Below are 27,917 nucleotides of genomic sequence, written 5' to 3' on the forward strand. Positions count from 1 at the left end.
CAGTGGAACGTGGGGAGGGAGGCAGCAGACAGGTCTGGGGCCAGGGCTGGCAGAGGACTCCACGCACTGGACGCCCTTCCTGGGTAGGAATGCCCTGGACAGCTCCGCCAGCCTGCAGGGTCCTCCAGCTGCAATCCAGGCTCTTCCTCCCTGTGTACCTCACTCTCCCCGGGTCATCCAATCATCGGGCGAGACTCCCCCGACTCCTCGTGGGTCCCGCCCCTCTGCGTTGAATCGGGGGCAGGCCTGAGGGCCGAGGAGCTCTGTTCTCTGGGGCCGGCGCCGCAGACCCCGAGAAAGCAGGGGGAACGCGGGGGGCAGGCAGGTACGGGAGGGAGGAGGGGGCGAGGGGAGGCGGCGAAAAGGGGAAAGGCGAGGGAGGTGGGCGACGAAAGGGAGAGGGAAGAGGAGGATGGAGGAGGAGGAGAGGGAGGAAGGCGAGGAGGAGCAGGAGGACAGGGATGGGCAGCCTGCGCCCCGAGCGCGGCCTTGGGGGCGTGGATACAGGGGCTCGCCCCGGCCATGCGCGGCCTCGGCCACGCGGGGCGGCGAGCGACGTGCGGGCTCGGGCGCGTGGGAGGCGGGGTCCCCGCGTGAGCCTGGGCGGCTCCGTCCCGCGGGGCAGCCCTTGCTGGGAGGCCCCGGTCCCTCTCCGGGCCGCGGAGGCTTGCGGCTGCTGAGTCAGGCTCGGCCGAGCTCCCCGCGAGCTCCCGCAGCCCGGGCCCGTCCTCGCTCGCGTTCCTGGGGCCTGGGCCGGGGATAACCTGTGGGTCCCGCGTTAAACTTGCAGGTGCCCATGGCGTCCGACCGGCTGCTCAAGGTCAAGTACCAATGGGGCAACGGCTGCGATGGCTTCCCCAACAAGCGCAGCTGCACGGAGCCCGAACCCGCGGCCGCGGCCGCCGCTGCCGCCTCCTCCTCCTCTGGCTCCTCCTCCTCCAGGGCTTCCCCAGCCTCTTTGGATGCCAAACCTCCCCCTCCTCCCGGCCCCAGCCGGCCAGGCAAGGGCAAGCCTACCTATGGGAGAAGGCCCCGCGGGCCTGCGGACGCGGAGGCCCATGGCCAGGAAGAAGTGACCTCCAAGTACTCACCTGGCTGGAAGTGCTCCGGCCCTCTTCGCCAGCCCCACTCTTCTGATTCCTCAGATGCGGGTGGGGCTAGCAGCCGCACCCTGCTAATCAAGAGGACAGAAGGCCTTATCTCTCCCATAGACAGCCCTTCCCTACCTGGCAGCCCCTCCGCCAAAGAAATGTGCACCTTACGGGATGAAGCCTCCCACCGGAAGGTAGGTGACTCAAGACAGTGGGGTCTCCGACACATTCCATGAGCACGAAAGAGGTTGAAGAGGGCTGCACCTTGAGGCCCTCGGAGCCTTTCAGAGACTAGGTTCTAATTTGCCAGGGCTTTTGGAAGGAAGAAATGAAGGAGGAAAAAGCATTATTAGCCAAGCATTTTATAGACCTAATCTCGTTTGACCTCCATGACAAGCCTGGGAAGAAGATGCTGTGTGGTCCCCATTTTAAAACTGAGGAAACTGACACAGGGTAAGGGACTTGCCCAGGGTCATAAAGTACCTGATGCTGGGTTTGAACTTGGGTATTGCTGGCTCCAGGCCCAGCTGCTCTGTCCACTGTACCACTTAAGTTGAGCTTTCCCTTGAGAAAGGTTGGTACAGACTGGACTCAGGGCTTGTCTGGGATCAGTTGGTCTGGCGATGTGGAGAGGGGGGAGCGTCAGCTGTTTATTTGTAAGGTATTGTTTATTTGCATTTTGCTTTCTTAACTTTCTTCTAGGCATCTAGATGGAGTAGATGGAGTGCTAAACCTAGAATCAGGAGCCTGAGAGTTCTAATCTGGCCTCAGACAGGAGAGGTGACCTTGGGCAAGTCTTGTAACTGCTGTCTGCCTCAGTTTCTTTATCTGTAAAACAGGAATAATAATAATAGCACCAACCTTCCAGTGTTCTTGTGAGGATAAAATGAAGTAATATTTGTAAAGTGTTTTACAAACCTTAAAATACTTTATAAGTGCTAGCCATTATTATATAAAGTCTACACTGGACTGTTTACTCTGAGACCTCATAATATAGAGGTGTAACCTTCTGATCTGGATGGGACTGAACAGAGAGTAACACTACCACCTTGATTTTACTACCTACCTCACTAGGGTGTTATAAAGTTTAAGCTTAATAGTTTAGGCCAGCAGCGTCAAAGTCGAAGCCCTCAGGCCTCATGCAGCAGCCCTCTACTCTTCCAAGTGTGGCCTGAACTAGAATAAAATATAATTAGGAAATATTTAACAAAATAAATAAAAATATAATAAAACATAAATAATGTTATATGAAAAACTAAGTCATAATGCTGTCAGCATGGATCCTTATGTACCTGGATCCTAGTTAAGTTTGACATCACTGATTTAGGCTATTAGGGCCCTCCCTCTCTCTGATTAGAAAGGGTTAGAGGGTGGATTTAATTGTTTGATAATGCCGATAATACAGATCATTGGCTTGGGCCCTAGGGGGTGCTTAATCCCTGTTCATTCCTTCCACCTCCACCTGCATTTGGTATGGCCTGAACTAATCAGTTGAAAATGATTGGGAATTGAAGGACTTGGTTAACCACATGCCATGTGCTGATGCCTTCCTATCACAGCAACCTAATTGTGTGGTCACACTCCAGGACGGCTTTTGCCATGAAAAGTGGGAACAAGCAGGGAATCCAGAGAATCCACCAACCGACTTTCCATTAATGAAAGGCCAGGTTGGAAAGTTCTTTGGCTGCTAATGAGTGGTTACTTCTATGAGCCAATGCTCTCCCTCTGCGATCACTCCCACCATCTGGTCAAAGTGATAGAAAGTGTTTTCCTACACTCTCAGGTACCAGTAAGGGACGCTTTGAGCCCTAACGGTCCTTTAGAGACTCTTTTGGTGAAGGATCTTCGATCCTCCTTCGCCATGCATCACTCCAGGCACTGTCTTCTTCCTTTGCCCCATTCAGCATCTTCTTGGTGCTGTCTTACCTCTTTAGATTGTTGTTCGTCCTTCATTCTCAAAGAGATCCAATGACATCATGAGGGTGATATCTTGACTCCTTTAGAGAGTGAGCTCCTTGATGTCAGGGACTGTCTTTTGCCTTTCTTTGTATATCTTAGCGTAGGGCAGCTAGGTGGCTTACTGGATAGACTACTGGGCCTGGAGTCAGGAAGACCTGAGTTCAAATTTAGCCTCAGACATTCACTAGCTATGTGACCTGGGCGAGTCACTTAACCCTGTTTGTCTCAATTTCCTCATCTGTGAGATGAGCTGGAGAAGGAAATGGCAAATCTCTCCAGTATCCTTGTCAAGAAAACCTTAACTGGGGTCATGAAGAGTTGGGCATGACTGAAGAACAACAAAAGGTGCTTATTAAGTGTTTATTGACTGACTGATGACCAGTTGTCATAGATATTGTAGAATTAAGTCAGGTATGTGTTGGATTAGGGGTTTTCTTTTTCTTTTTTTTTTTCTCTTTTGGCAGTCGGAGTTAAGTGACTTGCCCAGGGTCACACGGCTAGTAAGCGTCAAGTGTTTGGTCTGAGGCCGGATTTGAACTCAGGTCCTCCTGACTCCAGGGCCGGTGCCACATAGCTGCTGTGGTTTAGGTGTTTTCTGATGTTCCTCCCAAGTCTTAAATTCTCAGATTCCATGAAACCCTTGATTTCTATGACATCGTACTCTCCTGGTTCTCCTATGGTTGCTTTTTCATGTTCTAGAGAGGTTCCTTTCCCCTGAGCTTTGGGCATCTCCCAGGACATATTCCTTAGCCTTTCTTCTTTGCTCTGTACACTTTATTCCTCAGAAAGCTCAATCTCCTACTATAATAATGATAATGATACTAATAATAATGATAGCATTTACATAGTAATTTAAGCTTTGCAAAGTGCTTTACAAATATCTTTTTATCATCACAACAATCCTGGAAGGTAGGTGCTATGATTATCTTCATTTTACAGGTGAGAAAACTAAGGCAGATAGAAGTTAAGTGACTTGCCTATGGTCACAGAGCTAGCAAGTGGTTGATAGTGTATTTGAACTGTTTCTGACACTTTGAAGTAGCTAGGTGGCTCAGTGGATAGAGCCCTGGGCCTGGAGTCAGGAAGTCCTGAGTTCAAATCTGGCCTCAGACACTAGCTGTGTGACCCTGGGCAAGTCACTTCACCCTGTTTGCTTCAGTTTCCTCATCTGTCAAATGAGCTGGAGAAGGAAATGGCAAACCACTACAGTATCTTTGCCAAGAAAACCCCATGGACAGTATTAGCATGCTGTGGTCCACAGGGTCACGAAGAGTTGAACACCACTAAGCAGCAGCTTCCTGACTCCAGGCCCAGCACTCTGTCCACTGCACACCTGACTTGTGTGGTCCTTGATTTCTCAGTTGACCCTTGGATACTTGCATTTATCTTCAGGACTAAATCATTCACCTTATATGATGCCTATAAAGAAAGCATTTTATGAATCTTTTTAAAAAATAAGTTTTATTGATATCTTTTTTTTAACATCATCATAATTTCCTCCAATATCCATTATCCTCCTAGACAGTCATTTCATACAACAAGTAATATTTTTTAAAGACAAAAAAAAGAGGAAAAAATCAGCATAACTGTTAACAGCATCACTCTGAAAAAAATATACAATTTTCACATTCATGCATAGTTCTCTTGCCTTTGCAGAGAGATAGGTATAGACGTTTTCTCATTTCTCTTCTTTGAAGCCATGCTTATTCTTTGAATTTTGCAGCATTCACTTTTAATTGTTGTGTAGCTGTTCTTTCCATTTACATTGTTGTAGTCATTGTGTATGTTGTTTTCTTCACTGCCCTGCTTCACTCTGTTATCAGTTCATGTAGATTTTTCTCATGCTTCTCTGTATTCAATATATTTGTCATTTCTTACAGTACAGTAATGATCCATTACATTCATGTATAATAGTTTGTTTAACCATTTCCCCAATTAGTGGGTATCTACTTTGTTTACAATTATTTGCTGCCACAAAAAGTGTTGCTATAAACATTTTGATGTAATTCGAGAACTTTCTTCATATTAAATGGCCTCTTTGGTGTAGAAGAATCTCTTGGTCAAAAGGGTATGGGCAATTTAGTCACCTAATTGCATATTTCCAAATTGATTTCCAAGGATTTTATGAATCTTAACTTAGTGAGGTAGATAGTATTATTATTCCAGTTTTACAGATGAGGAAACTGAGTCACAGAGCAGTGAAGTGATTTGCTGAGAGTTATACAGCTCGGTCAATAGCAGTCAAAGCTGGAATTTACACCTCCATGTGGATGACATTTTACATTTTCCAAGCTACTTCCTTTCCTAAATTCCCTAAGTCTGTTAATGGCATCACCATCCTCTCATTTAAACTTTGAAATGATTTTTGCTTTCTCCTTTTCCCCAATGTCATTAAAACATGGCTTCTTCCTTTGTGTCTTCCCAGGAGGTACTTGTACTTTAAGATGAGTTTTTCCAGCCAAATGATTCTCTTAACTGGTGCAAATGTGTAATGTGTGGAGCAGGGAAGGTCTTCAATTTGCCAGTTGGCTTTTCTGGCCCTCTTTTCTTTCTTCCCCTAGCACATACCAAAAAGAACAGGAACCCAAAATTTGGCAACCCACTTCTTAGCTTAGTTGTCTCTCCCCTCTCCCTTCCACTCCCACTCCTTTTTTTCCTTCCCCAACCCACCTCCAAAATTGCATGCCTGTGTTATTCAAATAGTAATCTAATTGGTCTCCCACCTCTGATGCACTTTATGCATCACCGTTAGATTTTTCAAGAGCAATTATTTTATCTTTTTATAGCTCAAAATCTTTATTAGCTCCCTATTGCTGCACAGCACTTAAATCTAATTCACAGGCAAATCAGCACATCACCCCCATGATGTCATTGGGCTTCTTCCAGAATGAAGGATGAACAACAACGATTTTTGGTTGCTTATATTTTGTAAGACATTTTGGGGTTTGGGACCTAGATTAAAAAAAAAAATTAAAAATTCTGTATCCCAAAGAGATCATAAAATTGGGAAAAGGATCCACGTGTACAAAAATATTTATAGCAGCTCTTTGTGGTAGCAAAGAATTGGAAATTGAGGGGATGCCTATCAATAGGGGAATGGCTGAACAAGTTGTGGTATATGAATGTAATGGAATACTATTGCTCCATAAGAAATGATGAGCAGGTGGATTTCAGAAAAACCTGGAAAGACTTGTAAGGACTGATGCTGAGTGAAGTGAGCAGAATCAGGAGAACGTTGTACACAGTAACAGCAACATTGTGTGATAACTAACTTTGATAGACTCGGCTTTTCTCAGCAATGCACTGATCTAAGACAATTCCAAAATACTAAACATAGAAAATGCTATCCACATCCAGAAAAAGAACTATGGAGTCTAAATGCAGATCAAAGCATACTATTTCTCTCTTTTTTGTTTTTTCTTTCTCATGATTTTTCCCTTTAGTTCTGATTCTTCTTTACAACATGACTAATGTAAAAATATGTTTAATATGATTGTACATAAAAATTTAGAAAAATTTAGAACTCAAAATCTTACAAAAGTGAATGTTGACAACTAAAAATAAATAAATTTTAAAAACTAAATTAAAATTTTAAAAATTTATTTATTGTTTTTTCTTTCTTTTTTTTTTTTTCCAAAAAGCTTGGACAATTTACTTTTTGTCCTGTACAAGTTTTCACTTATGATTTCTTGAAATATAGCTCTGAAAAAACAGGCTTTTAAAAAGCCCTTTGTGTTTCAAATGGAGCTATTTGACTATGCCTTTAAACCAAATCACTCTGGCTCTTATTGAATGGCCAGTAATAGCCCCCAATCCAAGCCTTTGTGGCTCATTGTTTAGGTTTGGATGGCTTTGATTTAGAATGAGTGTAAATAGCAATTGTTTTCTATTCTGACCAGAAATTCTAAAGATCTGCCTCCCCTCAGAATGATCATTTTATAATGGTAAATTGGGCCATCTTTTGTCTCAGTTCTTACATAACCCTTAGTCATTGAATGGGTGTTGCCTCAGACAAACTGAGACTTGAGAAAGACTTAATTTAGAAAGGCCAAGGTCACCCACTGCATCTTGGGCCATTGCCAGTTGTTTTGACTTCTGTCTTGCCACTGAAGTTTGATGACTCTGGAGGGAGAGAGTGAGGCTGACAACTTTACCCAATTATTTATTATAGTTAGATTGCAATAATAGATAATTGCCTAAGAATATCTGACAGAAAGCATAGCATAAAGCAATGCTTTAAATGCCAAACAGGACTTTTTATCACTGAAGCTTCTTAACCAAGGGACTGACATGGTCAAACCTATACTTTAGGAATATCAATTTGACATGTAGGGTAGAAGACCTTAGGATTAGGAAGACAATCTGGGTTCAGATTCTTTATCTGACGTTAGTTGTAGGATCATGAGAGTAGTGCCCTAGGAAACTTTGATGATAAGGTACAGATAAGATGATAATATGCACCAGTGGAGGGAGATTCCACTCCTTAGTGTGGAGTTCCTTAGTGTGGAAGCTGCTGAATTCACAGGTTCTAACAAAAAAAAATTAAAAATTAAAAATATAAGGCACCTCATCTTCTATTATTTTTATATCTCCCCTGGTGGAGCCTAGAATCATGTTAGCCAGGTAGTAGGTGATCAAAAAGTATTTGTTGAAATGATGCCAAAGATTATTGGAGTTATAAACTGATCCAACAATTCTGGAGAGCAATTTGGAACTATGCACAAAGGGCTACAGAACTGTGCATACCCTTTGACCCAGCAATACCACTACTAGGTCTGAATCCTAAAGAGACCAAAGAAAAGGGGAAAAGACCTATTTTTATAGCAGCTCTTTTTTTTTTTTTTTTTTTTGTGGTGACAAAGAATTGGAAATCGGAGGATGCCTATCGATTGGGGAATGGCTGAATGATTGTGATGGAATATTATTGTGCTATTAGAAATGATAAGCAAGATAGTTTTAGAAAAACCTGGAAAGACCTATATGAACTGATGCAAAGTGAACTGAGCAGAACCAAGAGAACATTGTATATCATAACAGCAATATTGTAAGATGATCAACTGTGAATTACTTAGCTATTCTCAGCAACACAATGATCCAAGATAATTCTGAAGGACTTTTGGTGAAAAATATTATCCACCTCCAGAGAAAGAACTGATGGAGTCTAAATGCAGATCAAAATATGCTTTTAAAAAACTTTATTTTCTTGGGCTCTTTTTTGGGTTTCTTTTCTTTTGTAACATAGCTAATAAGAAAATGTTTTTCATGACTGCACATGTATAATCTATATCGAATTGCTTACTGCCTCAGGGATAGGGGAAGGTAGAAAGGGAGGGGGAGAAAGTTAAAATTGGTTTTACATGTAATTGGAAAAAAATACATAAAAGTTTAAAAAAAGAAATGCCAAAGGAACAGAACTTTTTTTTTTATTTGGAGATAGAGATTATGTCATGTACAGTTGCTGGAGTCCTTAGTATTATTAGATGAAAAAGTGAGAACTACCAACCCTTGTCACTTTCTCTTGGCTCCCTCTGTCTTCTTTTGTCTTCTTTGTATTTCATTTCAGTGTGGGGTATCACTTCTAGAGAAGAGGAAAAAAAATATAAACTTAAAATTGGCCATATAACATTTGATTTTAAAAACCAGTGGTGTCAAACTAAAAATAGAAATGGATCCCTGAAGGTCACATCTTGACTTAGAAAACCACAAGTTAACATTATCTGTGTTGTATTGTATTTTTATTTATTATGTTAAACATTTCCCAATCACCTTTTAATCTGGTTCTGAAACACTCAGGAGTTTTGGGGACTGCAAGTTTGACACCTCTGATGTACACTGCTCTGTTAAGATAGACATCTACATTCTAGCAAATTATTATGCTCCTAGCTTGGCTGCACCATGGGTAAAATTCTTTATGTTTTTTGGTGATGCAATTGGTCTTAAGTGACTTGCCCAGGGTCACACAGCTAGTAAGTATCATAGGCCAGATTTGAACTCTGGTCCTTCTGACTTCAGGGCCAGTGTTGTATCCACCGCATCACCTAGCTGCCCCCATGGGTAAAATTCTTATAAGAATGTATTTTAGATTTTTTTTTCTTCTGTTGTGCAGGTTGATCCCAAGGATGAATCCTACAGCTCTGAGTTTGTAGCCGAAGCTGAGAGTCAGAGTAATTCCGTGGAGGAAGCAGGGGTGACCCAGAAGATGAAGAGGAGAGTCAAGGACCAGGGGTCCACAGTGATCTACCTGAAGGCCCTCCAGGGCATTCTGGGGAAATCCATACCGAGAAAGAAAAAGAAAGAGACTGTGAAGCCGGAACAAAACCAAGATTCCAGCCCTAGAAGCAGAGAAGAGCCTGATAAGAAGAGTGTCATGGTTTCCTTTCCAGTCAAGGAAAAGCAGCAGCACCTGCCAGAAAGCAGCCAGGAGCAGGATGAAGCAGACAGAGGAAATGTCACTAGCGTAATGACGGTTAGGGACTCTCCAGGCAATTCAAGTGAAAAGCCGCCTGGTAACCGGAGGACCGTCGTGGAAAAAAGCACAGAGTCCCACTCGGAAGGACAGAGGGTGAGTAGGACTCACCTTGTGCATCCCCTTTCTGTTCTTTGATTAGGTGGCATTGGGTTTTTTTTAATCTGGCATATTCAGTTCCACAGGCATACTACTATGTACTGTACGTCAAGAAATAATACAACGATAACGATGAAATAGTACTTACCCGCAAGGAACTTACACTCTGTTGGAGGAGGGGCACAACATGCACACAGATAAATAAAACAAAATATATACAAAATAAATACAATAGTATTTATATATATTTGGAAAGGGGGAGGGGTAACAACTTGGGGAATCAGGAAAGGCTTAGAAGAGCAGGTAGCAATTAAGCTGGGCCTTGGAGGGAGTAGAGTTTCTAGAGCTAGAGGTGAGTAGGGAGAGCATTCTAAGCATGAGGTGGGGGGAAGGCCCTGTGGAAGACTGAGGGGTTTAGAATTTTCTTATTTGGGGTATAGCAAATAGGTCAGTCTGGCTAGATTGTAGAGTGCATAAGGGGTAATAATATCTTAATCTGGAAAGACGGATGAATAGATGGGCCAAATTGTAAATGCCAAACAGAATAATTTCTATTTTGCCATAGAGGCAAGGAGCCAGTGAAGTTTCTTGAGTGGAATAGTGACATGGTCAGACCTATATATATATATATATATTTTAATTATTTATTTTTAGTTTTCAACACTCACATCCACAATATTTTGAGTTCCAAATTTTCTCCCCATCTCATCCCTCCCCCCACCACAAGATGGCATGCATTATCAATACCCCTTCCCCTAGTCTGCCCTCCCTTCTATCTCCCCCCCTTCTCTTATCCCCTTCCCCTTCTATTTTCCTGTAGGGCAGGATAGATTTCTATACTCCATTGCTTGTATGTCTTATTTCCCAGTTGCATATGAAAACAATTTTAACATTTGTTTTTAAAACTTTGGGTTCCAAATTTTCTCCCTTCCTCCCTCACCACCCACCCTTATTGAGAAGGCAAGCAACTCGATACAGGCTATACATATGTGGTCATGCAAAACACTTCTATAGTAGTCATGTTGTGAAAAACTAACTATATTTCCCTTCATCTTATCCTGCCCCCCATTTATTCTGTTCTCTCTTTTCACCCTGTCCCTCCTCAGAAGTGTTTGTTTCTGATTACGAACTCCCCCAATCTTCCCTCCCCTCTGTCATCCCCTTGCTCTCTTATCCCCTTCCCCGCTATTTTCTGGTAGGGTAAGATAGATTTCCATACCCAATTGAGTGTGTATGTTATTCCTTCCTTAAGCCAAATCCAGTGAGAATAAGATTCACTCATTCCCTCTTACCTTCCCCCACTTCCCCTCCACTGTAAAAGCCTTTTCTTGTTTGTTTTATGTGAGATAATTTACCCCATTCTACTTCTCCCTTTCTCCTTCTCCCAGTATAATCCTCTTTCACCCTTTAATTTTATTCTCCAGATATCACCCATTCATCTTCAACTCACCCTGTGCCTTCTGTCTGTCTGTCTATCTATCTATCTATCTATCTATACATATAATTTTCCCCCTCCAGCTACCCTAATACTGACAAAGGTCTCATGAGTTACAAATATCATCTTTCCATGTAGGAATGTAAACAGTTCAACTTTATTAAGTCCCTTATGATTTCTCTTTCCTGTTTACCTCTTCATGTTTCTTTTGAGTCTTGTGTTTGAAAGTCAAATTTTCTATTCAGCTCTGGTATTTTCATCAAGAATGCTTGAAAGTCCCTATTTCACTGAATGTCCATTTTTTTCCCCTAAAGGATTATACTCAGTTTTGCTGGGTAGGTGATTCTTGACTGTAATCCTATTTCCTTTGCTCTCCAGAATATCATATTCCAAGTCCCTTAATGTAGAAGCTGCTAAATCTTGTGTTATCCTGATTGTGTTTCCACAGTACTTGAATTGTTTCTTTCTGGCTGCTTGCAATATTTTCTCCGTGACCTGGGAACTCTGGAATTTGTCTACAATATTCCTAGGAGGTTTCCTTTGGGAATCCCTTTCAGTACGTCATCAGTGGATTCTTTCAATTTCTGTTTTGCCCTCTGGTTCTAGAATATCAAGGCAGTTTTCCTTGATAATTTCTTGAAAGGTGATGTCTAGGCTCTTTTTTTGATCATGGCTTTCAGATAGTCCAATAGTTTTTAAATTCTCTCTCCTGGATCTGTTTTCCAGGTCAGTTGTTTTTCCAGTGAGATAGTTCACATTGTCTTCTATTTTTTCATCCTTTTGGTTTTATTTTACAGTGTCTTGATTTCTCATAAGGTCACTAGCTTCCAATTGCTCCATTCTAATTTTTAAGGAAGTATTTTCTTCAGTGAGCTTTTGGACTTCCTTTTCCATTTGGCCAATTCTGCTTTTTAAGGTATGCTTCTCCTTATTGGCTTTTTGGACCTCTTTTGCCATTTGGGTTAGGCTATTTTTCAAGGTGTTATGCAGTAATTTTTTGGGTCTCCTTTAGCAAGCTGTTGACTTGTTTTTCATGATTTTCTTGCATCACTCTCATTTCTCTTCCCAGTTTTTCCTCTACTTCTCTTACTTCTCACAATCCCTTTTGAGCTCTTCCATGGCCTGGGACTGATTCATATTTTTCTAGGAGGCTTTGGATGTAGGAACTTTGACTTTGTTGTCTTCTTTGGTTGTATGTTTTGATCGTCTTTGTCACCAAAGAAAGATTCCATGGTGTGACTTTTTTTGCACAGTTTGGTCATGTTTCCAGCCAATTAATTGAGTTTTTTTTTGTTTTGGTAATTTTTTTTTTTTTGGCTAGGCAATGGGGTTAAGTGACTTGCCCAGGGTCACACAACTAGTTAAGTGTTATGTGTCTGAGGCCGGATTTGAACTCAGGTCCTCCTGAATTCAGGGCCGGTGCTCCATACACTGCGCCACCTAGCTGCCCCCAATTACTTGAGTTTTAAACTCTTTGTTAAGGTAGGGGTCTGCTTCCAGTGTGGAGAATGTACTGTCCCAAGCTTTGGGGGTTTTGTGCAGCTGTTTTCAGAAATACTTCTAGGGATCTGTAAATTTTCCATTCTTCCAAGGTGCTATGATCAAGGGCGAGGTGTTTACTCCTTTCCTGGCCTGTGCTCTGGTTTATGAGTGACCACAAGCACTCTCTTCTGCCTTGGAACTGTGAAGAGGATTCCCTTTCCACCACCACTACAAGCTCCACCACGCCAGTGCTCCTCCTCGCCCCAGGATCGCCACCTAGAACTGTGACCCAGATCCAAGTATGGGCAAAGCAAGAGAATCCTACCTCAGCACCAGGAAAGAGATCCCTGCAATCCCCCTCTGATCAGCCACTTGATTTTCCCTTCTGTGGGCCAAGCTCCAGAACAGCTGCCGCCCTGGGGCTGTGTCAAGACTGGGGCTGGAACTGAGCTTCTCTCTCACCGAGGTCATAGACCTTTTCTACTGACCTTCTAAGTTGTCTTTGGCATTTATGGGTTGAGAAGTCTGGAAAGTGCCACAGCTGCCCGTGATTCAGTCACCTGAGGTCTACTCTCCAGGTTTGCCAAGGCCTGGTTTTTGCCTGCATGCTCACGCTGAACTGCATTCCTCTCCCAGCCTGGCATGATAGACCTTCCCAATCAACCATCCAGGTTGTCTTGGGCTGGAAATTTGTTTCACTCTGTCTTTTTGTGGGTTCTGCTGCTCTAGAATTTGTTTAGAGCCATTTTTTACAGGTATTTGGAGGGGTTTAGGGGAGAACTCAAGCAAGTTACTGCTTTTACTCCACCATCTTGACTCTACCCCACCCCCCCAAGACCTATACTTTATAGGAATATGAATTTGGCAGTCATGTGGAGAATGAATGGAGTGGGGAGAGCTTGGGCACAGGGCGATCAGTTGGAAGACAATTGCAACAGTCTAGGCAGTGAGGATCTGAGTTATGATAGTTGTAGTTTGAGTGGAGAAAAGGTAATAAATGCAAGTGATATTGTAGAGTTAGGATCAGTTAGACTTGGTAACTGAGTGGGTATGGAGAGTGAGGGAGAGAGGGAAGAAACAGGGTTGATTTCTAGATTCTAAACTGAGATGATTGGAACAATGGTGGTACCTTTGATAGAAGGAGGAAAGTGAGGAAGAGGATTGGAAAAGGGGATGGGTTTGGGGGAAAGATAGTGAGTTCTGTTTTGGGCATATTGAGTTTGAGATTCCTATGTTCTAGAATGTTCTGGAGGCAGTTGGAGAGGCCAGACTGGAACGTGGAAGAGGTGAGGACTGTGAGTTATCTGCATAGAGATGATAGTTGAACACATGGGAAGTGATGAAATCACTGAGAGAGAAGAGAAGAGGGCTAGGATAGAGCTTTGGGTTATACCCATAACCTAGGGGATAGGACATAGGTAATCCTAAGAAAAGAAAAGAAAAAGGAAACTGATAAATACGGGTCAGACAGGTAGGAGAATCATGACAGCAATGTCAAAACCCAAGGAGAAGAGAAGAGAGTATTCAGAAGGGGAAGGGGTGGTCAAAAGTGTCAGATGCTACAGAGAAGCCAAGAAGGATGGAGACAGGAGAAAAGGCTGTTGGGTCTCATTCAGTCATGACTCTAGAGAGAGCGGTTTTAGTGTAGTGGTAGGGAAGCCATACTGCAATTGAGGAGAGGGATTCTAAACTGAGATGATTGGAACAATGGTGGTACCTTTGATAGAAGGTGTGATTAAAGTTTGTTTATTTAGCTTTCTTACCTTTGAGGTCTGTTTAAAGTTAAACATTTGATCTCTTTCCAAGTCTTCCTCAGCCTATCTGGCTAGAGTGAAAATATGTTTATTAATGACTAGAAACAGACTGGTGTAGTTGGAAAGTTTTCTGATTTCCTGGAGTCAGAAAACCTGGGTTTCATCCCCAGGGCTGCCACTTATAGCTGTATAAAAAATCATTTTCCTCTCTGACCTCAGTTTTTTAGTCTGTGAAATGGGGGTAATGCCTTCCCTGTCACTCTCACATAATTGTTGTGAGGCTCAAATATGGTAACGTGTATTAAAAAATACTCTTAACAATTAATGGCTAGATCAGTGTAAAGTATTATTATATCTAGAGGAAATAATGTGTTGCTTGTGGCTTATTGGTTGATTGCTCTAAGTCATTAGGAAGTAAGTTGAAATATCCAGAGCAAATTATTTAACCTTATTTGTTGTATTTGTACATTAAAAAACAAACAAACATTATGGAGAATTGTTGCTTGAGATAGATACTATATGTTGTTGGGGGCTATCTCCAGTGGTCTTGATCTATATCTTGCCATTGGATTCAGATGGCTCTGGGGGAGAAAGTGAAACTTGTGACTTTGCACAGCCCTCCCTCACTTAAATCCAATTCACTTGCAAGTCGTGGTATTGCTTTCCTGATGTCAAGGTCCTCTTGAGAATGAAGGACAAACAATAAGTTCTTACACCTTTTTCCTCCTACCCCCATACTTATCAGTCCAATGACACCAGACACCTTGCTATTCTTGAATAAGACACTCCCAACTCGGGGCATTTTCACTAGCTGGCCTCCAGGCATGGAATGCTTTTCCTCCTCATCTCCACCTCCTGGTTTCTCTGGTTGCCTTCCAAGTCCCAGTTAAAATCCCACTTTCTACAAGAAGCCCATCCTGATCCCTCTTAATTCTAGTGTTTTCTCTATTTAGTATCTCCAATTTATCCTGTATATATTCTTTTTATACATATTTGTTGACATATCTCCCCCATTGGACTATGAGCGCAGTGCCTGGCACATAGTAGGTGCTTTGTAAATATTTATTGACTGAATGACATATGAGACCCTTGTAGAACACTTGATATTTAATGAACGAAGGTTAACATAGCCACATCAGGGAAACAGTATTCAACAAAGATACATTATTGTTTCATTTACTTTCCTGTTTCTTTGTTAGATATCTAGTCTGTCAGTTTTAAGCTTGAGGGAGGAATTTCTCTGTGTGCTGGCTTTTTATATTTAGGCCACTAGGAAACTGTGAGTGACCTGAGCTTTAATCCCCTGGGTCAGTCAAGTCTTAAAGATGCTTTCAATACCTTTTAAGTAAAAAGCAGCCTGGGCCACATTTACTGCACTTGCCACACTCCCCTTCACTTATAACTCCCTTCTAGTACAATTAACCTGCTAATTGATCCTCATACCTAACATCCTATCTCCTGCTTTTATCTCTTTGCCCATCAATGGAATTCTCTTCTTTCCCCTTGCTTCTGCCTTTCAGAATCCCAAGCTTCTTTCAAAACCCATCTTGGTGCCACCTGCTTCACTAGGGCATTCCTCATTTCTCTCAATGATTAGCATTTTCTTCCTTCTAAACATAGCTTTAGATTTTCTTATCTGTGTTCACATAGCTTTTCATTAGAACATAAGCAAGCTTCTTTAAGGAAGGGACTTTTATTTTTGTCTTTGTATTTCCAGGCCATAGTACAATGCCTTGCACTTAGTAGGTGCTTAATCCATCTTTGTCGAATTAAATAAAAATTTCTAACCTCTGTAAAGTGTTACCATCAAAAAGGATAATTATGAAAATTCATTCATTTGTAGCAAGCATGGTGCTAGTCAGGACCTGGCTGCAGGTTTAATTCCAGGTCTGGCAAATTAGTTCTACTCTGTTTTATGGGAACAGGCTATATGTGTAGGTCTGGCCAGCTGTTTGGGAATTGCTAGCTGGGGGAGAGGATGAAGGACAATGTTCATTTTTGTCCCTTCTGCAGGGGGGCTTGGTGACCAAGAATGTGAATGGTTCAATCACAAAGCCATTCTCCTTAATTATAGTCTGTAGCACAGTAACAGCAACATTGTGTGATGATCAACCATGATAGACGTAACTCTTCTCAGCAATACAATGATCCAAGACAATTCCAAAAGACTTGTGATGGAAAATGCTATCCACATCCAGAGAAAGAACTATGGAGTCTGAATGCAGATTGAAGTAGATTATTTTCACTTTTCTCTGTGTGTGTGTGAGTGATTTTTTTCCCTTTTGTTCTGTTTTATAACATGACTAATGTGGGAATATGTTTAACATGATTGTACATGTATAATCTATATCAATTTGCTTGTAATCTTAGGGATGGAGAAGGAGAGGAGGGAGGGGAAGGATGGAGGGAGAAAATTTTGGAACTCAAAATTTTAGAAAAAATGAATGTTTAAAACTATCTTTACATGTAATTGGAAAAATACTATTTACATTATAGTCTGTAGCATCATCTTCATACATGAAAGATAATTCATTGTGTCCATGATTATTTCTCTTGTCTTCCACAGCCTAAAGAGAGGGAGGTGGTGATAGAAAATCCTTCTTCAGAAAGTGACTGGTCAGATATGGAAGATATTTCCACCGTCGGGTTCTCCCAAGAGGATTCTGTTTCTTTGAACATCTCTGTAGTTTCAGAGCCTTCATCCTCCACTACTGATTTTGTCATGTACCCAGCTCACTTGTATGGCAGCCCTTGGCGTGATTATGCCAACCACTGGGCCGGCAGTCCCAAGCCTTTCTGTTATCCCTCCACCAACAGCATTGGTGATGCTTCGAACATAGTGGGAAGTAATAAGAGCCAACCGAGTGATGGCTCTGCTGAGATTGCTAACAGCAAGCACAGCAATACCGCCAAGGACTTGGAAATGGCGGAAGGCAAGACCCTTAAGTCTTCTTCACTTCATTCCTCTCAGATATGGGAAGAGGAAAGGGTGAGGCAGAAAAGAACATTCCGTGAAGTGGCGCCTCGTTTTTCTCGAGAGCATACAAGTTCCTCATCCCGGGGAAGCAGGGGATGCCAAGGTTCAGTGGGCTTCATTGACACCCACTGTCACTTGGACATGCTTTATTCCAAGTTGTCCTTCCAAGGCACTTTTTCAAAGTTTAGAAAGATTTATAGCAGCTCCTTCCCAAAAGAATTCCAGGGTTGCATCGCTGACTTCTGTGACCCTAGTACCCTGACAGATTACCTGTGGGAGGATCTATTGAAAGAGGACCTTGTGTGGGGGGCATTTGGTTGTCACCCTCATTTTTCCCGATACTACAACGAGCGTCAAGAAAGAAACCTCCTTCAGGCTTTGAGGCATCCCAAGGCTGTTGCATTTGGAGAAATGGGACTGGATTATTCTTACAAATGTACTTCTCCTGTCTCAGATCAGCGAAAGGTAAGGAGGTGCTTCCCCCCCCCCCCATTTTAGTAAGCCTTTGCTGAATTATGATAATAGCTATGATATTTTTATCTAGTGCTCAGTAGTTTATGAAGCACTTTATATACATTACCTCATTTGACCCTCACAACAACCCTTTGATGTATTTACTACAGATGTTTATATCTCTACAATACGTAGCCAATTGTGTTATTAAACACAAATCAAACCCAGGCCCTCCCTCTGACAACAAATTCAGGATTCTTCCTACTAAACCCCACTGCCTCTGGAGTTTAGTTCCCCATCTTACAAGCCGTCTTGATGTTGTGCGTCGCTCATTTTACCCTGCTAGCTGCTCATTTCCTTTGGGGAGAAAAGAGATTGGGTAAGAAAGGGAGATACTCACAACACAGATTGCCTCCAAGTTATAGTCTAAACTGCTATAGTTTCATTCATTAGAGACCTGGCAAACTATAGAGTTGAAAAACCTAATCATATTTTTTTTTCCTTTGGAAGATGAGCTATTACGTGAATTAAATTGCTGAAAGTTACTCTTTATTTATAATTCTTTATTTTAAGAAAAAATATTAACACATTTAATACTTGAAATGACTGTTTTTTTTTTTCATGTGGAGGTATTCTGCTTCTAGTGAATTACAGAGATGGAAGGGACCCTTTAAGATCTTGCCTAGTTAGTTTCTTATAATAGTAATAACTAACATGTTGATAGCATCTTAACATTTGCCAAGGGCTTTCCATCTTATTTCATTTTGTCCTCACAGCAATACTGTGAAGTAAGTGTTATGGGTTATATTATTTCTGTTTAACAGATTAGGAAGCTGAGGCAGAATTTGAATCTATGCTTTTCCCACTACTCTTGAGTGTAGGTGGCACTGCAGTGGATAGAGCACAGCACTTGAGATCAGGAGGACCTGAGTTCAAATGTGGCCTCAGACACTTACTAGCTCTGTGACCCTGGGCAAGTTACTTAACCTCTGTTACCCTCAGTTTCCTCAACTGTAAAATGGGAATAATAATCACGCCTACCTTCCAGGGTTTTTGTGGGGAGAAAATGAGATATTTGTAAAGCACTTAGTACAGTGTCTTACACAGTAGGCGCTGTAGGAATGCTAGTGTTATTTATTCACTTGTTATTATACCTCACTGCTTCTCACATTGTACATATGGAGAAACTGAAAGTCAGAGCAATGAAATGATTTGCTTGAGGTCAAACAGATTTAATGACAGAGCTGGGAAGAAAACCTGACTCCTCAGTCCAGTGTTTTTTTTCCGTTACACCATCCTGCCCTTGTTCTTTTTTTTAAATTTTTATTTTTATTTTTATTTTTTAATTTTTTATTGATATTTTCTGTTTCACATCATTTTTAAATTTTTTATTGATATTTTCTGTTTCTTACATCATATAGTAGCCATGTGTCACTCCCCCTCCTCCTAGAGAACTATCCTCTAAAACAAATAGTATTTTTTAAAGAGGAGAAAAAATCAGCACAATTGATCAATACATTGAAAAAGTCCAAAAACATGTATAATGTGGGGGGCGGGACCTCCCCCCTCCATGAAGGGGTAGTTTTAGGGACTGTCCTCATATCTCTTCATTGAAGTCCTGCTTGATCTTTATAATTTGTTACATTCACTTTTGATTTTTTAGTGTGTGGTTGTTCTTTCCATTTATGGTGTAGTTGCTGTGTATATTGATTTCTTGCCTCTGCTTACTTCACTCTGTATTAGTTCATATAGATTGCTTCTCTGTGTTTATCACATTCATCATTTCTTACTGTACAACAATATCCTATTGCATCCATGTGCTGCACTTTGTTTAGCTATTCACCAATTAATGGGCATCTACTTTATTTCCAGTTCTTTGCTACCACAAAAAGTGCTGCTGTAAGTATTTTGGAGTATATGGAAATTTTCTTCTTCTTGATAGATTCCTTGGGGTAACAGCCCAATAGGGCTATACTGGAGTCTCTGGTTCGAAGGGTATAGACATTTTAGTCACTTTATTTGCATAATTCCAACAAAATTGTTGTATCATTTCACAGTTCCACCAACAATGTATTAGCATGCCTATCATTCCACAACCCCTCCAACACTGACTGGTGCCATTTTTTTGGGTCATTTTTGCCAATTTGCAGGGTGTGAGGTGAAACCTCAGGGTTGTTTTGATTTGCAGTTCTCTTATTAGTGGTTTGGAGCATTCTTTCATGTGGCTGTTAATAGTTTGCAATTCTTCTTTTGAGAACTGTCTGTTCATATCCTCCAACCACTTATCTGTTGGGGAATGGCTACATTCCTTTGTTGATTTCTTTGGTTTTTATACTCACTGCACTCTGCATCTGCTCTTCTGCTTGGTTTCAACTCCATGGAACAAGATACTCATCTGAGGGACAGCTAGGTGGCACAGTGGATAGAGCACCGGCCCTGAAGTCAGGAGGACCTGAGTTCAAATCCGGCCTCAGACCAAACCCTTGACACTTACTAGCTGTGTGACCCTGGGCAAGTCACTTAATTCCAATTGCCTAAAAAAAAAAAAGATACCCATCCTAGGTTAAGTTCATCACTTCTGATCTCAATAGCACCTTGTTGCTTACTCAAGCCTTGACTGACACCACCTCCCTCAGCCTCTTCTGTCCTCTGTTTGGAGGCCTGAGGGCAGAATACCAAACTCCTCCCAACAGAGAGCAGAAACTGGACTTTTCAGCTTATTCTCCTCTGCATCTGTTGCCCTTCCTGGTTTTAACTCCTTAGAACAAGATGCCCACCTGGGAACCCCCTGGTCTGTCCACCCCTTTTGCTCTTCCTTTTTTGTGTGATGTCTCTGCCCATTAAATTGTAAGCTTTTTGAGAACAGGGACTATTTCTCTTTTTATTAATTGTATCTCCAGCACAGTATGCACTTAATATGCACTTAAATGGATTATATCACTTTCATTTCCAGATATATCCTTCCTCTACTCAGAAATCCACCTTCTTTTTTAATTAAATTTTTTCAATTGTCAAGCATTTTTTTCTTTCCCCACGTCCCTCTACCCCCCCCCCAAAAAAAAGATAAAATGTGTATCTCATTCAGCACCTTTGTCCATTACCTTTTGTTGGGGGAGGGAGGTCGGCAGTTTAGAATTCCTCATCTTTATTCCTCTGGAATCATGACTGTTCATTCAGAGTTTTTAAGTCTTTCAAAATTGTTCATTTTCTACAGTTTTGATGTTATAATGTAAATTATTTTTTCTAGTTCTACTCACTTCATCAGTCCATACAAGTCTTTCTAGGTTTCTCTAAAACAATCTTTCTTCATTTCTTACAATATCACAATATTCCATTACACCCATATGTCATAATTTGTTCAGCTATTCCTCAGTGTATGGGCACCTCCCTATTTTCCAGTTCTTTGTCATTACAAAAAGAGCTGCCATCAATGTTTTTGTACATATAGGACTTTATCCTTTCTTTGATCTTCTTGGGATACAGGCTTAGTAGTGGTATGGTTGTATCAAAGGTTATGCACTATTAATAACTTTTTGGGCATAGTTCCAAATTGCTTTCCAGAAGGGCTGAACTTTTCCACCAACTGATGTACCTATTTTCCTGCAGCCCCTCCGGCATTTATTATTTTCCTTTTTGTCAACTTTGTCATGAGATAATTGTGAGATGGAATCTCAGAGTTGCTTTACGGTACATTTTGCCAGTTGTTGGTGATGAGGAGCATTTTCTCACATGGCTATAAATTCATTTTTTCCTTTGAAAACTGCCTCTTCATATCTTCATATCTTTTGACCATTTGTGAATGCTTATTCTTACAAATTTGAATAAATTTCTTGGAAATGAAACATTTATCAGAGAAATTGAAAAGATTTCTTTTCCCCAGTTAACTGTTTCCTTTATAATCCTAGCTGCACTGGATTTGTTTGTGTGAAAGCTTTCTAATTTTATGTAATCAGAATTGTCTTGTTTTCTTTTCTGTGATCTTCTCTGTTCCTTGTTTGGCCATCAACTCTTTCCCTAACTACAGATCTGTGAAATTCAAACAGATTCATTTGTTTATGACATGACATCATGTATATCTAAATCACTATCCATTTGGAGCTCATCTTGGCATATGGTATGGGGTGTTATTTTAAACCTAATTTCTGTCAGACTACTATACACTTTTCGCAGAAGTTTTTGGTAAATAATGAATCTTTACTCCAGTAGCTGGGGTCTACTGATCAATCCCTTTATTTTTCAACTTGTACCAAATTGTTTTGATGATTACTGCTTTGTTTGAGTTCTCAATTTGAGATCTGATATTGCTAGGACCCATTCCTGGCTGCTTTTTTTCATTATTTCCCTCAAGATTCTTGACCTTTTGTTCCTTCAGGTGAATTTTATATCCCCCTCCCCCATTTTTGGGGATTATTATTTATTCATTTTCCATTGGGCTGCTTTCATGAACTTCATGATCTTCAGAAACTCATTTTGCCAGAGGTCAACCCTGAAACTCATACCTTCTCAGCACTTCCTGCCCCTAGGGACCCTCCCTTCCTCTTGGAGGGGAAGGTAGGAGTTGGTAGAGGGTGTTCATCTTAGAGCACCTCTCAGATCCTCTGTTTGAAGGGGGCATTGAAGGCATTCACCTCATCACTTCCCCAGTTGGCTGTTCTCCTGGACTTCATGATTTCCAGAAATACATCATCTTTTTTTTTTTTTTTCCCAGAAACACTTCATCTTGTAAGATGTTATCAATACTAACACACCTCCTCAGATTGTTACCCACTTCAGCTGGAGGACTTCATCATGCCTCCGCCATCCCTTCCTTTTTAGCTTCCTTTTATGTGTTATCTTTTCCCATTAGATTGTGAGTTCCTTGAGGGCAGGGACTGTCTTATACATTTCTTTACATCCCCAGCGATTAGCACAATGCCTGGCACACAATAGGTGCTTAATAAATGTTTATTAACTGCCCCTGACACTAGATCTATAAAGTAATCTTTTGGTGGTTTCCATCTCTTTTCTTTTTCTTTCTTTTTTTTTTTTTTTTTTTTTTTTTTTGTTGGTGAGGCAATTAGGGTTAAGTGACTTGCTCAGAGTCACACAACTAGTGAGTGTTATGTGTCTGAGACCGGATTTGAACTTGGGTCCTCCTGACTCCAGGGCCAGTGCTCTATCCAGTGCACCAGCTAGTGCCCCTCCATCTCTTTTAAAGAAGAATAAAAAAGGAAGGAGGAAAGGAAGGCAGTTCAGCAAATTCAACCAACATATCATTGATCTGACTGTGTATGAAACATTCCACACCCATAGGCACCCCACCCCCCAACCTCTACTGCAAAAGAAGGTGTATTTTCCTGTCTTTTTGCTGGTGCTAAGCTTGGTTAGTCTAATGACAGAATGTTTGGTCTAATTATTTTGGTGATTCACTGGCATTGTTGTACTCATTGTGTTCACTGTTTTCCTGGTTCTGTTTGCTTCCCTCTATATATGTACATTGTATGTACATGGATAGGCCACAATTTGTTTAGCTATTTCCCAATCAGGGGCATGCTTTTATTCTTAATTTTAGTTTTGTTTTTTTTTTAAGTTCCTGAGCCTCATCTTTAGACATAGGTCTTACAGGCTTTAAGTAGTAACTAAAGCTTTGATTCCAGCAATGAAAACATGTTTGTGTGTATTTGTGTATTGTATTAATTTTTTTTAATCAGATGGACTAAAATCTGACTAGTAATCAATGCACTGTAGTCCTGGCTGTGTTGTAAAGGTGTAGTGGATTTGTGTTAGATGGATCAGGTGTCCTGAAATAGCTTCTACATTTTGCTTTTTATCTTTCAGGTGTTTGAAAGGCAATTACAGTTGGCTGTAGCTTTGAAGAAACCCTTGGTGATACATTGCCGAGAAGCAGATGAAGATTTACTCTCAATCATGAAGAAATTTGTGCCTACTGACTATAAAATCCATAGGTAATGACATATTAGGAACCCTGGAACTGTCCTACAACTAACAGGGAGCAGGCCTGAAATTGGGGAACTTCAGATCAAAGTTCTCTTGAGAACATTTGAAGTTTCCAAATGTTTTGGAACTTAGGGCAAGGTTGGGGAGTCAAGCTACGGAACAATTCACTCTTGACCATCACATCTGTGGCACAGCAGAGAAGTGTTAATTCTTGCAAGAAATACTTTAGCACATTCAAAGGAAACTGAAAAAATACTATTTTTCTATCACCCATTTCCTCTGTTTTTGAGTTGACAAGTTAATTTCCCTTTTCAAAAAATCTGTTTTTGATAAGAAGCAGGTCCAAGGTTCTCTCTGTAGGACCAAAACCATCCAAAGCAGGGAGGAAGAACATCACCATGTTCAGGTCTTGGCAAGTTACTATTAAGAGAAAGTGAGAAAGTACCCTCCAGGTTTGAGCATAGTTTTCTTTTTCTTCTAGTACAGCCCAATTTGTGCAGAGTGAAAAGTGTCCAGGACTTTTTGAGTCACAGATGGTCCTGGAAATGGTTTTTTGTGTGGTTGCTCTCTGGAGAAAGGCACGCCAATCTCTGACTAATCTGGAGTGGTTTTAACCCTTTCTTTTGGAAAAACTTAACTTTGCTAACAGATAGAAAGAAGGTAAAACCTAGTGAAATGTTATGGCATTGAATAGAAAACTGTAGCTAGAGACTCAAATTTAGATTAGTCATTGCTCTCTGATTGGATCAAAATGGGGGGAAGTGGGCTCATGTGTTGATGAGACTGGAGTCCAGATTATTTCCTCTGTCCTTCAAAGAGCAACTAGTCTCTGGTATGGGTGATCTCTCTCAGAGAGACAGAGCCTGTTGAAGGCTTTAGCCAAGCTGAGGTATAAGCAAGTGCCTTGAACAGACCTAAAATATAATTAGGGAAGGATTAAGAAAGGCAGACAGGACAGGAGGAGGTGTGTCTGGATATGAAGCAGTGTTAAAGAGGACCATTAATAATTGTTGTGGGTATCCTCGGCAAACCCTCCATCATGTGCCCTTCCCTGCTCTTAGTTCCTGGTCGTACAAAGAGAAGCCCAGAACATTGTGACAGAGCCCATTCAGGTGAGAAGATTGATTGGCGTTTTCTTTTATCCTTTCTTCCAAAGGCACTGCTTCACTGGTAGCTATTCCGTCATTGAGCCCCTGTTGAAGCACTTTCCCAACCTCTCCGTGGGATTCACAGCACTTGTGACCTATTCGTCCGCCTGGGAAGCCAGGGAAGCATTGAGACAGATACCCTTAGAGAGGATCATTGTGGAAACTGATGCTCCCTACTTCCTCCCTCGTCAGGTAAGGCTGTCTACAGGGGACATGGGGTGGGGGGTGCTGGAACCTGATGTAGGGCCTTTGATGAAAAAGTTGGTTGTGCTTGGGGGAGGTGTGTTTGGAATGTGGTCATACCCCACAAGGGCAACAGAGTCAGAGCCCAAGTGACCTCTCAGGACCCCACTCTGGGACCTTGCAGATCTTTCCTTTTTGTTGCTCTGCAGAACCAAAAGGCCTAGGGGGAGGAGAAGATGACGGGCAACCACTCTCTTCCCTTCCACCCACCTCCTGCTGCAGGCAGTGCAAAGTCCTACCCTGTAAAGGGTAGTCCAAGGAAACATGGGAGCCTGCCTCTCACCCAGAGCCCCACATGACCTAGGACTCTCCCTGCACCTGCAGGTAAAGGGGTCTCTAAAGGGCAATCCCAAAGAGATCCTTGCTGGGGAAGGGGCATGGTTGGGGGTGGGGGTGGATGGGAATTTTATATTACTTGAATGATTCAGAAAACAAATGGTTGTTCTAAACCCTTGATGTCTTCCAGGTCCCCAAGAGCCTTTGCCAGTATGCTCACCCAGGTCTGGCCCTCCACACAGTTCGAGAGATTGCTAAGGTCAAAGGTGAGCCACTCTCTCAGACCTTGGCCACCTTGCGACAGAATACCAGCCGCCTTTACAGCCTTTAAGGGAAGGCAGAGGACGTTAGGGCTTTCATAAATCTACAACATACTGTATTTTCTAAAATTTTTGACTGCATTTTTTTCCAGTACAGAGAATGTAAGCATAGGATTACCCTTTAAGTCAGATTTGCCTTGAGGTGAACTTTTGGTGGTTTAAACCTTCTTCCTCTTTCCCTCCCACCTTTCCTGGAGACCCAACCACAGGGTACATACATCTGTCCCGCTGCCTGATGCCAGCATAGAGAGTGCTTGGACTGTGAAAGGGGTATCCGGAGAACCTGGTGTGGTATTGTAAAGGAGGGAAGGAAGTTTTCTTAGAAGTCTCTTCACAGGCCTTTCTCTCCTGGGTGGATGAGAAACTCATTCAGAGGGTAAAACAGGAAGCTAGCTTGCTATCTGGAACATACCTGAGGGGAGGGGAAAGTTGGGGCACCTGAGGGTGCAGAGAAGGTTACTGAACTGAATCTCCACAAACTGTAGTCTGTGGTTAAACAGCATAAAGTTTTTCAATAAAGTCATCTTCTTAAGCAGGCATATATGGGTAATGTCACTAATTTTCTCTTTAAAACACACCTTAATAGGAATATCCTTCTGTAGGAAATTAGCTGTAAGCTACTGTTTAGAGATTTGTGTCCTCATACTATTATATTGACAAGCCATTGAGATCGTCCTCAGAGATGCCACTTTTGGCCTCATTTGTGTTTGAGTTGCTATGTTTGGCTCTTTTTCTCTTTGGCTCAATTACTAAGCAACAGAAAGGCACACAGATGGCCAGTAGTGATTATTTTGACTGGTAGATACCTGGAGGACACCCCACAGAGGGTTTGCATGGGAGGAGGGTATTCCCTGACCCACAAGAAACCCAAGGGCGAGTTTTGGGTAAATTTTAAAATGGTTGAGTTCAGTTCTTCATAGTGCCTGTCTATTGGTATCACTTTGGATTGCCCTGGCCTCCAATTCCCACCTTTTTCTTGGACCATTGGACTAGTACTGGGGACCAAATATAGCTTCCATTTCTGTCTGTGACAACTGCATTTTGTTCTCAAGTTGAGTGGTAAATAACTTCTCCAGGTGTTGTTTCTTTTCAGTGTTTTTCCCATGTGAAACAAACAGACCAGCTGTCTTTTAAGCATGGAAGACATACTGAAGCCCGCTGTGTTTCCCTAAATCTTTTCCTTGTGTCAACATCTCTTCCATCTCTGTGTTAGACTGTGAGCCTACTGGGCCAGTGATGGTGTAATTCTGTGTTCTGTACTGTGTCTGGCCCCATTGTTTAGTGTTTATTTAAGGCATACTCATAGTTGGCTCCCTGAAGTTAATATGACTGAGGGTTGTGTCTTGTCCTCTCTAAATTTAGAAGGATCTTTGATCTAAACCCTTCGTCACCAAACCGATGGGTTGGCCTAAGTGCTCTGTTTCTTAAAAGAAAGTTCATCTTAGTTGCAAATATCTAGCTTTCACTTTGTTCCTGAGGTCTCGGAAGATAAGTGTTTTTGTGAGCTAAAAATGTTGTTGGTTTGTTTTGTTTTTTTTTAAATTCTCATATCTGCTATTTCCCCCTCCTGTGCATGTGATGTTGCAGTCTGGTGCATTCACCACTGTTAGAAGACCTAGGTCTTATTGCCAGGTCTGCCAGCTCACTGTACCATTCATTAACTGCTCTCTGCCTCATTTTTTCCCATGTGGGAAATTGGAGGCAATCCTGATTGTCCTGCCCAGGATTTGGGAGCTAGCTAATACTATTTTAACGTGCTTTTATTGTCACCCAAGTGAACTGCGAATACTAAGTACTAATCTCCACCAGATGTGAACTGAGTTTCACCGTCTGCTTAGCACTGTAAATGAATTGCTGCCTAGACCTGAAATGAAATGAAAAAGTCCTGGTTGAGAGGATTAAAACAATGAAATGAATGGAAGTTGGCAATCCCATGCATGTCCCCCTTCTGGGAAAGGTGCTATGTAGACCTGAGGATTATTGTTTTACAAATCCTGTTCAGCGTCAATCGGTTGTTTGAGGTTGACGATAATTGGCGGTATTTTCAACCCTGCTTTTGGAAAGGCACGTCTCTCAGCTGTGCCGCCAGAAGGCCCACCAAGTTTCCTGGTTCACTGTTTGGGAAAATAAAGTGATTCTTGAGCTATCTTCCTAGTTTTCCATGTTTGTTTTGACGCTCTGTAAGTGGTGTAAGTGATGTGCAGAGATTGATGCCTGGCTTTATAACCTCAGGATGGAGTGGGATGATGTAGAATTTCACAGGATTTAGAGCTGGAA

At 41.7% G+C, this 27,917-nt stretch overlaps 1 protein-coding gene across 2 annotated transcripts; it reads left to right on the forward strand.

Annotated features, from left to right (window-relative positions):
• The first annotated feature begins 263 nt into the window (after window positions 1-263).
• On the forward strand, window positions 264-27,787 carry TATDN2 (TatD DNase domain containing 2). 2 transcript variants are annotated; one of them, XR_003569255.1, is made up of 8 exons: window positions 264-325; window positions 791-1,285; window positions 9,157-9,612; window positions 16,853-17,728; window positions 23,534-23,661; window positions 24,810-24,993; window positions 25,194-25,368; window positions 25,511-25,599. XR_003569255.1 is itself a non-coding variant. In XM_027864105.1 (7 exons), the coding sequence occupies exons 2-7, from the start codon at window positions 797-799 to the stop codon at window positions 25,649-25,651; spliced, it is 2,274 nt and encodes a 757-aa protein (XP_027719906.1). In that variant the 5' UTR covers window positions 265-325; window positions 791-796; the 3' UTR covers window positions 25,652-27,787. The 2 variants fall into 2 exon arrangements, 1 of the variants encoding a protein (XP_027719906.1); XM_027864105.1 differs by lacking the exon at window positions 25,194-25,368 and having other exon boundaries at window positions 265-325; window positions 25,511-27,787.
• Window positions 27,788-27,917: the final 130 nt, after the last annotated feature.

The sequence above is a fragment of the Vombatus ursinus genome, unplaced genomic scaffold (genome assembly GCF_900497805.2).
Source record: "Vombatus ursinus unplaced genomic scaffold, bare-nosed wombat genome assembly UNPS02014773.1, whole genome shotgun sequence".
NCBI lineage: Eukaryota > Metazoa > Chordata > Mammalia > Diprotodontia > Vombatidae > Vombatus > Vombatus ursinus.